Source organism: Geospiza fortis, unplaced genomic scaffold (genome assembly GCF_000277835.1).
Source record: "Geospiza fortis unplaced genomic scaffold, GeoFor_1.0 scaffold157, whole genome shotgun sequence".
Classification (NCBI taxonomy): domain Eukaryota; kingdom Metazoa; phylum Chordata; class Aves; order Passeriformes; family Thraupidae; genus Geospiza; species Geospiza fortis.
Genome location: NW_005054314.1, coordinates 7,794,725 through 7,806,266, shown reverse-complemented (window position 1 = coordinate 7,806,266; position 11,542 = coordinate 7,794,725). Strand labels below are relative to the sequence as shown.

At 49.9% G+C, this 11,542-nt stretch overlaps 1 protein-coding gene across 2 annotated transcripts in view; it reads left to right on the top strand.

Annotated features, from left to right (window-relative positions):
* Positions 1 to 642: 642 nt before the first annotated feature.
* ZMYM3 (zinc finger MYM-type containing 3) overlaps positions 643 to 11,542 on the top strand; it is a 22,476-nt gene continuing 11,576 nt past the window's right edge. The window contains exons 1-12 of one of the 2 annotated variants that reach the window (XM_005419867.2): positions 643 to 1,711; positions 2,555 to 2,598; positions 2,994 to 3,066; positions 3,853 to 4,144; positions 4,567 to 4,744; positions 5,108 to 5,320; positions 5,916 to 6,066; positions 6,609 to 6,724; positions 9,636 to 9,722; positions 10,051 to 10,201; positions 10,783 to 10,955; positions 11,383 to 11,540. In XM_005419867.2, the coding sequence (XP_005419924.1) occupies positions 835 to 1,711; positions 2,555 to 2,598; positions 2,994 to 3,066; positions 3,853 to 4,144; positions 4,567 to 4,744; positions 5,108 to 5,320; positions 5,916 to 6,066; positions 6,609 to 6,724; positions 9,636 to 9,722; positions 10,051 to 10,201; positions 10,783 to 10,955; positions 11,383 to 11,540 (2,513 nt within the window). In that variant the 5' untranslated portion in view covers positions 643 to 834. The remainder of the gene's footprint in view (positions 1,712 to 2,554; positions 2,599 to 2,993; positions 3,067 to 3,852; positions 4,145 to 4,566; positions 4,745 to 5,107; positions 5,321 to 5,915; positions 6,067 to 6,608; positions 6,725 to 9,635; positions 9,723 to 10,050; positions 10,202 to 10,782; positions 10,956 to 11,382; positions 11,541 to 11,542) is intronic. The other variant, XM_031056053.1, reaches the window with a different exon arrangement.

Genomic DNA, 11,542 nt, shown 5'->3' with positions numbered 1-11,542 from the left:
ATCACACCTTCCTGTTCAAGTCGCTGTTTGTGCCCTGCAAAGTCACACTGGTCTTTTTTCCTGACTCTGCATTGCCTGCTTGTGGCTGTCTTGCTACTTGTTCTTCTTATGACTGCTTTTAACATCAGAGCTTTACTATCAGAGCTTTCTTCTTGCCACCCTCCAGAACTCCTCCTAGTTCTAACTTAAGCTTTTCCAGTTGTTCCATGTCTGAATATTAGCCTATGTAATTTTGGGGCTATGCAGTAGCTGTAGTTATACTGTAACATTGTTTATATCTGTCCTCTGACAAGATTAATGCATGTTGTCATCCTGTATCTTGTTAAGACTCACACTTCAGGGCTTGAAAGGAGTTATTTCTACCAATATGTTTAAGAGAAAAAAAGGTATTTTAAAAATTAAAAATGTGTTAGCTCCGTAAGAACAGATCAGGAGAAAGGACAGACCAGATTATTTGGATAGAGAAGAAGGCAGGGCTGGGGATATCTCCACAGAACATTGGTGTGGAGCCTCCTGAATTAATGCTCTGATACCCCAGTGTGTCATTTAGCATAAGCAAGTTTCTTTGCTGTTCTGTGGTGAGATGTGTGAGTGCTGTAGAGTTCCCAAAGGTCTGTTATACCAAGCTACTGCATTCTGCTGCTGACTTTTGTACTCTCACAAGTAAAGGTGATTCAGCTGCTGGTGTCTGGTGTCCTGCTTATGGCCTGGCAGCATTCCTGGGCCTTGTTTTACTCCAGCAGTGTTCAGAAGAGTGGACAGTTCATGTTCTATGTTAGACTGCTTTTCATTAACTTGCAAGTCTCTCTCTCATTTCCAGTTGCCATCTTCTAAATGGATTCCAGTGAATTTTCAGGATCTCTGGACCCGCTGTCCTTGCCTGACAAACCGCTCATTGGTGACCTCCCTGCTGACATGGAGTTTGGTGAAGATCTTCTGGGCTCCCAAACAGCTTCTACCCAGGAAGTTTCAGTTCTTCAGCCCCCTGGCTGGGATCAATCCAAGCAGATGACTGCAGATGAGGACTTGGACCTTGTAGTGAAAGCAGACAGCGTGTCTGAACTAAATAAATCAAATGACTGTGTTCTAGATAAACCTGGTGTCTTGGATGTGCTGGAGAAACCTGGTGTCAGGGATGATTTGGGTAAAACCTCTGACTTGGTGGATAAACCAGAGGGTCTGGATGGGCTGTGTAAGGCACAACCTTCCCAGGACGTGGAGGGTGGACCAGCAGACTCCTCTGCCCTGTCTAGAGAAGCTGTTGGTCCAGAAAAAGGGAAAGAAGGGGAGGATGCACCAAAAAATTGTTCTGGGGATGTAAAGGAAGATGGTGCTGCTGCTATTCCTGCACTGTCTGGTGACAATGCCCCTGAATCACCCCAACAACCTGTCCCTGACTCCAGGGACCTCAGCAGTGCCCCGGCCAAGGAAGAAATCACAGCACAGTCCTCAAGTCCCACAGTGCCCCCACCCCAACTCAGTCTTAAACAAACAAAGAAGATGAAGTTGAAGGCACCAAGGAAAAGCTTACCCTTGCAGAGGGAAGGGCTGGCAGGGGAGGCAGAGGTGCAGCAGAGCCCAGACAGCAGAACTGCAGCTTTGCCCCCTGAGCCTGTGGAGAAAAACCGGGCAGAGGAAGGGGATGATAATGGGAAGAACTCACTCAAAGAAAACAGTGCACTCAAAGCACAGGAAGCCTTACCACCAGCAGGTAAGTTGTTGGCTCAGCAAAATCTGGCTTCCTTTTTCTCAGGTCATCACCTACACATTGCTGAAGCTGGAGTCTGCTCTACATTCCAGCTCATACCCTGCTATGGAAATAGCCAACTCTTCTGATAGTCTAGATTTGGGCAAAGCCTCTTGTGTAAAGGGAATAATGTTCTGGTCTGCACAAGCTCCTGCTCTGGCTTTCATGGCTTTAACTGATTTTTGGTGCTTGTGGAAGCAAGGAGCTTCCCCAGTAAAGTTGTGGCTGCACATCAGCCACAGCTTTTTTTATTTGAAACATCTCAACTCTTCCAATAACTGTTAGCAATTGTAGACAGTAGCCAAGAATGAGACAGTGATGGTCTAAGATGGCCCTGTGTGCAAGTAGCACTGTACTGAATGTCACCAAGGGGGCTTTGTGCTCTTTGACTTTGCACTCAGAGAGCTCACTCTCTCTCCATTGCTGCAGTCTTTGCTGGAACTGAGGGTCAGCACCAGGTGTTTCCAATAGGCAAAGTTCCTCTGCCCAGGCTGGCCATCCCCAGGAGATGCTCAGTCTTGGTCAGAAGCAGTTGGAGGTAACTGCCCACCCAGCCTGCCTCCCCCATGCAGGGAGGTCTCCCCCTTACAGGGCTCCTCCCAGTCTGTGTTTGGATCTGCAACTACAGGTGGTGGGTTTAGGAGCCCTCCACCACCAGAACTGTACTTGGTAGCCAGGACAGGCTAGGGCTTCATGTGCTGACTGACCCAAAGGGTGGCTGCATTTGGAGAACACCTGTGCTCTTTTTTTTTTTTTTTGAGAAAAGCAAGGTGTTAGATGCAAGCTTGTTCTGTGCTTCTGTTCCAGGAGAAAGCCTGTCTGGGAAGGGAAGTGAGCTGCCAGCTGAGAAGGTGAGGAGAATGCAGTCAAGTATGTATGGTACAGGAGCACAGAGCATGGCTGGCTGTTGTCAGACTCTGTGAGGGACACTGGCTGTCGTGTCAGCCCTCTGGAAAGGAGTTTGCATGACTCCTGTGACAGAATGATCCCTGTGCACTGCCACTATGCTGTAATGTGGCTTCAGTGTGTCCCTGTTGTCCTCAGCTGAAATGTCATCCTCGTAAGCCTACTCCCCCCCTCCTCTGTCTTGCCAGCTCTGATCAGATATCCATGGAGTTTTATCCATTTTCAGCCGAGGTATTGGGAAACCAAATCCCAGAAGTTGGAACTTCACCATAATCTCGGATATTTATCCATGGTTGTCCTAGCTGCTAGTTAGCCTAACTATTTTCTGAATGTCTTCTAGGAGCAGAAAAGAAGTGAACGACCCAGAAGATCAGAAACTGTCAGGCCTGAGACTGTGAACTCCTCAGAGAGCAGTGAGTAACTGGGGTTGGCCAATCCCTGTTTTCAGCCAGAGAGAATGGTTCAGATCCATTGTGGGCAGGTAGCTCATGGTGTGAGTACAGTGGGAACTCTGGAACTTTCATTCAGACTTCCCTTCTACACAGGACAGGTCCACAAGTCTTCATCCTGGGGTATTTGCCTTGCTTTCTCAGGGCACTTAAGTCAAAACAGGGAGTGTTGTAGTATTTTTACAGTGGTATGTGGGCACCAAGCACTAAGTTACAGGATGAGATTGGGGGGTGTTCCCAGGAAATTCATCTTCCATCTCCCCACTCAGGAACTTTCTTCCATTCTCTCTATGAGAGCAGGCTGTCTGAAGGAAGGTTGCATTTTGGAGATTTTCCTGAAGTGAAGTGTCTGTTCTTTGAGATACTGAATGTCACCTTGCCATTCCCTAGTATTTGTGTGTTGCTCCTTTATTGCCTGCCTGTACTAGAATCTGGTGATTAACACATTCCCTTTCCAGTCTAACAGTTCTTACAGAGTAGATGTTCACACTTTGGGCTTCTGCTCAACCTTGGCATATCATGACTTCCTAGACAGGAATTGTATTTGAGCCTGGTTTGTTTAAACACCTCTTGATTCATCTCCAGTTACAACCAAATTTCTTTTAAGGATCCCTTTATCATTCCACCCAGACAGGAACAAAGTACATAGAGGGACTCTAGAAAGGTGACTCAGAAAATCCCAGCCTGTGTCTCACAGCAGTTTCTCACTTCCTGACGAGGGGTTTCTGATCTTGCTCTGCTGCTCTGCAGTTCCAGTGTCTGATGAAGACTCTGATGCGATGGTGGATGATCCCAACGACGAGGATTTCGTCCCTTTCCGGACGCGGCGCTCCACGCGGATGTCGCTGCGCGCTCAGATGGCGCAGCGAGCCGCCCGCTCCTCCTTCACCAAGATGACGTGTGCCAACTGCCGGACCCCGCTGCAGAAGGGCCAGACTGCCTACCAGAGAAAAGGCCTTCCTCAGCTCTTCTGCTCCAGCTCCTGTCTCACCACCTTCTCAAAAAAACCACCTGGCAAGAAGATATGCACCTTCTGCAAAAAGTGTGTGTTCATTCCCCTTTCCTCAGTGCTCCCGTGCTTGTGACCCCACTCCACTGCTCCACAGCTCTCCTGCCAGTCCCCTTCCTCTGGCCCTCGCTCAGCCACATCACTCCTGCCCACTGCTAGCTGCTGCCCCATGTATTCTTTCACACACTGCCCATCCCATGCTCCCTACACCCCTTCACATTCTTGCTTTCCCTGCCTGTCCCCGGACTTAGTGCCCCATATTCCCCTCAAAACAATCTCCTGCATGCTCTGTCTTCAGACACCTCTCCCCTGGGCCAGGACAGAAGCTGCTGTGAGACAGTTCTTGCCAACTTTTTGGGACACCAGAAAGTCCTGTACATTGCAGTGAGCCATCCTATCCCTTTGTGGCAGGACACACATGTCCCTGCACTAACCCATCCCCTCCTGATCCCCAGGGAGATCTGGAACACCAAGGACTCTGTGGTTGCTCAGATTGGTTCAGGTGGCTCTTTCCATGAGTTCTGCACCTCTGTCTGCCTTTCCCTCTACGAGGCCCAGCAGCACAGACCAGCACCTCAGTCTGCAGATGCCTCGGACACCAGCCGCTGCAGTGTTTGCCACAAACCTGGCGAGGTAAACAAATCCCTTGTCCTTCCCATGTCCTGGAGAATGTGCTTAGGACTCACAGCACTTAGTCTTGGTCGAGACCAGGGCATTTGCCAGGTTTTCCTGTAGTGTGAGGCCTCAGGCCCTGAGCTGGCTTGGGTTCACTCTCAAGCTTCTCCTTTCCCTGAGTCTCACTGCTTCTTGTCACTCTGCTCTCCCTGTTCCTCTGACTTTTGCCAAGGGAGGCCACTGCAAGTCCACACCAGCTTCCAGTATGGCACTTCCCAGAGTTTTAGTGCCTGTTATGCCAAGGGCTGTGCTTGCATTGGTACAGCTGCACTGGAGGGAGCCTGTGGTGGTTTGGGAGTGACAGCAGTGATGTCTCTGCAGATCCAGCACGAGGTCAGCAATGGCAACGTGGTTCACCGCATCTGCAGCGACGCCTGCTTCACCAAGTTCCGGGCCACCAAGGGGCTGAAAACGAACTGCTGTGACTACTGTGGACTTTATATCTACAACAAGGGCTTGCCCCTGGAGTACCTCTTCCATGAAGGCCAGCAAAAACGCTTTTGCAACTCTGCATGTCTCAATAGTTACAAGAAGGTGAGTGGGGGCAGCTGCATGGGGTGGGTGGTTCTCTATGGGCACACAGCAACTTTGCTTGGTGTGGCACAGGGCATTTTATTAAATAGCAGGTGACTGGAATCCCATTGGTCTTTGATTGCTGACAAAGCAGTTAAAAGATTGCTGTGGGGAAACTCTGAAGCAGGCAAACAGAATCGATTTTATCTGCATGGGGCCCACCATGGACCTAAGCATGGGTCAGAAAGTCAGTGAACTGGTGGTAGAGTGACACTGGTATATGCAGCTAGCATGGACTGGCTTCTGGATGTCTCCCTAAAGCTGGGCTGGGTATGTTCCTCTGCCACCTGAGCAGTCTTCACTTACTGTCTTGGAAGGGATGGCCAAACTCTGTATTCCTGCCAGGCTACCCTTGAAATGAGAAATTGAAGTGCCAAAGGCAGCTTTTTTTGCTACCACCACCTGAATCTGCAGACTGTGAGCCTGTCCCTGGCATCAGGTGGTCACTACAGGAGAGCAGTCCTATAGTGGATTCAGCAGTGGGGTGGGATGTGGTAGCTGGACCTTGCCAGCTGTGATGGTCTCCTGGAAGCTCTCTTCTGCTCTGTGTTTGCAGAAGAACACGCGGGTGTACCCCTGCATGTGGTGCAAGACACTGTGCAAGAACTTTGACATGCTGCCCAACGTGGATCGCAGTGGCAAGATGGGCCTGTTCTGCTCCATTTGCTGCACTACCTCCCACAAAGTGAAGCAGTCAGGCTTAGTTGGTAAGTGCACCTGTGTAGAGGGAATCATCACCTCTCCACTTAATTCCTTCCTTGGTATTGTTTATTGCTTATGGATGGGACTGAAAAGAAGGTAAAAGCCTGGGGGAAGGGTCCAGTGAGACAAGTGGAAGTGCAGAGGGAGGAACCCTTGCAGCATGTGGACATCTTAATACAGAGAGTAGTGTACATTGCTGTTCTTGAGAATGAATGCTGGGAGCAGGTGTAGTGCTGGATTGTGCTGGCATTGCCCTGCCCATTACATGGTGTACTGGGGTGTCCAGGAGTGGGACAAGTATTGCAGCCTGTTTTGTCCAAATCCCTACAGAGCCAGGGTCACTTCTGTGAGCCACTCTGCTCTCCCATCTGTTTAATATTTCTGTCCTAGCAGAATCTGATGCTCTTAGTTTCCTGCTGTTCTTGTCCCTTGCTTTGTGGCAATAGCTTGTCAGACTGAGGATGAGTGAGTAGCTTGCATGCCCTCCTCAGAATCCAGTCCCACATCCTGTGCTGCTGCCCTCACCAATTCCTATCTGTTTCATCAGGTCCCCCTAGACCCTGCAGCTTCTGCAGAAAGAGTTTATCTGAACCCTGCTATTACAACAAGACAGACCGGGTTGTCTACCAGTTCTGCAGCCCCAGCTGCTGGACCAAATTCCAGGTACTGAAATATCCTTCATGCTGGGCTGGGCCATGGAGCTCATGCCTCCTTTCACACTAAACAGAGGCTCCACCTTCCTTGAGCTCCTCACAGAGGGCTCCTAAGAAAGTCTCTTCTGGAGCACAGGAGTTGCAGTGAGTGTGATTGCTCAAATCCCAGTCTCGGCCCTATCTGCCCCAGCCTCCATTGGGATAAAGTGGGCTGCAATTCACTCCTGTCTATCAGGTTATGCCCAGCAGGAGGGCAGTGCAGAGCTGTGCTGCACGAGTGGTTTGAGATAGAGAGGCCTTAAGAGAGCACAAGCAAGTGCACAAGTAAGCCAGCAAAGCACAAGTGCACACCTGATAGCTGGGTGGAAAGGGGCAGAGCTGCCCTCTCAGCCAGGTGTCACTGAGAAACATAAGTCTTCCAGGATGTGTTGTCTAAAAATTTACAACTAGCAGGCTTGGATGCCTCTTGTTTAATAATCCTCAAAGGTTTGACTGGTGATTTTTAATCTTCTGATGTTAACTTTCAGCATATGTGAGATGTCTGTGGTATTCATAGGCAATTTCAAGAATATTAGTTTTGTACAGTTGTCAAAGAACAAAGTAACAGCCAGGAAGACCTGAGAAACTCAGGCCAGGACATGTCTTGGGCAACTGAGAAAACATAGAAAATCTAGAGGTAAGAGTTAGTTACCAGCAGTTGCAGCATTTCATTTTGAGATTTTATTTGTTTGGGGCTTTTTTTTTTTTTTTGGTGGGAGGGGTGGAGACATTTGGTTGTTTGGGGTTTTTGGTGGGGTTTTTTTTGTTTCTTTCTGTTTGTTTGGGGGTTTTTTTATAAATCCTTGATTGTAATCCTTCACTGAGGGCACAAACAGTGTGAGTAGTGTAGCTATAGAGCTTTTAGCGTTGTAGATTTCATAAGACTAGAATCATTGAACAGTTTGGGTTGAAAGGGACCTTTAGATGTCATCTGGGCCAGCCTCCCCTGCAGTGAGCAGGGACATCTTCAACTAAATCAGGTTGCTCAGAGCCCTGTCCAGTCTGATCTTGAATATTTCTAGGGTTAGGGCACTACCTGTGCCAGTGTTTCACCACCCATGTTGTGAAAAAAATATAGCTAATCTCAATCTGCTCTCTTTTAGGTTAAAACTATTACCCCTTGTCCTATTGCAGCAGGCCCTGCTAAAATCTGTGTCCCCATCTTGCTTACAAGCCCCCTTTTAAGTATTGAAAGGCCACAATAAGGTGTCCCCAGAGCCTTCTCCAAGCTAAATAATCCCAACTCTCAGCCTTTCTTGACAGGAGAACTGTTCCAACCCTCTGGTCATTTTTATGGCCCTCCTCTGGGCTTGCCCCAACAGCTCCATGTCCTTCCTGTGCTGGGGAGCCCAGAGCTGGAGGCAGCACTGCAGGTGGGGTCTGACCAGAGTGGAGCAGAGGGGCAGAATCCTCTCCCTCTACTCCATTGAGGAGACAGCTAGGTTGGTCAGGCAGGACTGCCCTTGGTGCCCTGTCTGGCTGTGTTGGCACTCCTGTGCTCCATGTGCCTCAGCACAGCTTCTAGAAGGATCTGTTCCATGATCTTCACAGGCACTGCACAGTTCAGTTGTTTCCAGGGTCCTCCTTTCTACCCATTTTAGAAATGGTTGCAACTTTTCCCAACTGGGACTTCATTAATTCATCTAACTTGAATTATTACCATATAAAATCAGCATTGTAAACATATGAGTGAACCCATGCATCACCTGGGTTAGGAAATGTGTTGCTGGCAGATCTCAGAATATACTTGTCAAAGAAAAAACACTGAAGAGAATGTTTCAAAGTGGCTTCTTGGGGATCAGTGTTAAGTCCAAGGACTTCAACATCTTCTTGATCATTTGGCAATAAAGTCAAAGTAAGCATGATGAAATTTAGCAGATGAAGCAAAAACTGGTGAAGTGTTAGCCCATGCTGCATTCAGGGTAGTCACAGAAAGCAAAGCAATTGGATTGATTGACAAGGCTGGTTCCTCCTAATGCGTGCTTAAATGCAGTTTCAGTGCAAGATCCTGTATCAGCCTTACTCAGGCAGTGTGGAGATACAAATCCTGGAAAGTAAGGATTTTGAAAAGGCCATGGAATTACACCAGATAAACTATTCAGTATGAGCATCTCAGTTTACAGCCACACAAGGAAGGATTAATTTATTGTAAGTACAAGCAGGTGAACATAGAGTTAATGTTTGAGGGCCAGGGAGCAAAAGAGCTGTCTAGAATGATGCACATCTAGGAAGGATGTTCTCCAATGTCCACTTCATTTTTAATGCTGAAGAAAAATTGGAAGTATTCTGAAGAAAAACCCAATAATTAAATTTGGGCTTGAAAAACGCTTGTACTGAGGCACTTGCAGAATGTCTTATCTGAAGTTATCAGAAAGAAAACCAGGAATTACTTTATTAATAAATATATCCTTGTGGATAAGACACCAAATACTAAATGCATTGTGGACAGGACACCAAATGCTGTTTAATCTAGCAGATTAATCTAGCAGAAAATGGGATGAGAGGCTGCTTGAATTCTTAAGTTGCATTATCTTGAAAATAGAAATCAGGCACCTGTGCTTCCAGGACTTTTAGAGAAATCCTCAGAAGAGGTAGCAGAGCCCTCATCATTTAAGTTTTCAAATCCAGTGGCGTGGCAGCTTGCAAGCTTGCCTTCCTGAGAAGAGCTGGACCCAGCACACTGGAAGCAAAGGGAAATTGCTCTCAGGAATCATCTCTCCAGGAGCTTGGGACATGATGAGATGGAGTGAGCCAGTCCCCACAGTGGCAGCAGGTCCGAGGGGCCAGGCAGGCTGCAGGCCATGGAGGAGGTGTCAGTGTGAGGCAGGTGCCTGCTGCCCTCCAGCTGCTCTCCCCCCAGGAGCTGTCTCTGTCTCCTGCAGCGCACCAGCCCCGAAGGTGGGATCCACCTCAACTGCCATTACTGTCACAATCTGTTCAGCGGGAAGCCGGAGATCCTAGACTGGCAGGTGAGGATTTCACCCGGGGGAATGTTGAGGTGAAGGCCAACACTGCTGAAAACCTCTGGGGTACTTCCTCTCCCTGCTCTAAGCAGAGCTCCTCCTCTGCCAGTCCTCTGAATGCCTTAGCTGCAGAGATGTGCCTGGAGACTGTGCTGAGTGCTGCACTCCTGATACTCAGCAAGATGTCAGAAGGGCAGGAGGAGACCACTCCTGCCAAATCCTGTGCCAGGAGAGCTGAGGACTTAACTCAGCCCTGTAGTCTTTCTCTTGCTTCCCTGAGAAGTGTGGGAACCTCCTGGCAGCCTGGCTGACCTGGCTGTGGTCTCTTTGGCAGGACAAGGTGTATCAGTTCTGCTGCAAGGACTGCTGCGAGGACTTCAAGCGGCTGCGTGGGGTGGTGTCTCAGTGCGAGCACTGCAAGCAGGAGAAGCTGCTGCATGAGAAGATCCGTTTCTCTGGAGTGGAGAAGAACTTCTGCAGCGAAGGTACTTGGGGAAGGCATGGGAGAGGCAGAACCCCCATGCCAGCCCATGCTGGGGGAGGAGAAGAGAGCATGGAGAGGAACAGAGGGGAGATTGTCTTAGCCAGGCCCTGGGGCAAGAGCCTTGCCATGCAGTGAAGGGAGGACTGTTGTGGGGATGGCTTGCTGTCCAGCCAGGCCCTAGGGCAAGATCTTTACCGTTCATTGTGTCCTTGGGGAGGGCCTTCTCACAGCTTTTCTCTCTCTGGGGGCTGGGGAGACAGCAGGTGGCAGCTCCGCTCCTCCTGTCATCATGCACTTCTACGCTCTTGCGTCTGGGCTGGCCTGACCTGGCCTTGCCCTGCCTGCTGGGTTCCTGCACACAGGAGGTTGGAGTCAGACTCTTCCTAGAAGCATGGAGGTGAGAGATGGCAAGTCCCCGTGAGGTCCCATCTTATCCCAGCCCTAGGGGCCAGTGCTGGATTGTTCCCTACAGTGTGTTGCGTGTGCTCTGTTGTCTCCGCAGACCTGGATTCTGGTCATGTTTGGGTCAGGGAGGCCCCCAGTTCATCCTGGGAAGGTTTCACTCCTATTGTTTCTCCGCAGGGTGTGTGCTTCTTTACAAACAGGATTTCACCAAGAACCTGGGCCTGTGCTGCATCACCTGCACCTACTGTTCTCAGACCTGCCAGCGGGCGGTCACCGAGCAGCTGGAGGGCAGCACCTGGGACTTCTGTAGTGAAGACTGCAAAAGCAAATACTTGCTCTGGTACTTCAAGGTCAGTATTGGCACTGGCAGCTTGTGCTAAGTGCTGTGGTGGGCACGGCACCCAGATAAGTGGGCATTGCACTGAGGAAGTTCGCACTGCTGGAGTCTGGCTGGCACTGCTGCGGAGAACCTGGCACTGCTGGAGTCCTGCCTGGCAATGACGGGACACTGCTACGGGGAAGCTCACGTAGCTGGAGTCCCCAGCTGATCCTGCCAGACAGAGCACTGCCCTGAGGAAGCTCACAGTGCTGGATCCGCGGCCAGTGCTGCTGGGAGAAGTTCGCACCGCTGGAGTCCCTGGCTGGCACTGGCAGGGCACTGCTGTGGGGAAGCTCACTGCACCTTGCGATGTGCACCTTTCACTGGAGAGTTGTGTTGCACTCGGAGGGGGTGTGGTTAGTTACTCGTTGTTTCTCTCCTGCTGATGCGGGCTTTAGGCAGCTCGGTGCCATGCCTGCAAGCGTCAGGGGAAGCTGCTGGAAACCATCCACTGGCGGGGGCAAATCAAACACTTCTGCAACCAGCAGTGTCTGCTGCGATTTTACAATCAACAGAACCAGCCCAACCTGGACACGCAGAAGGGGCCCGAGAGCCTGC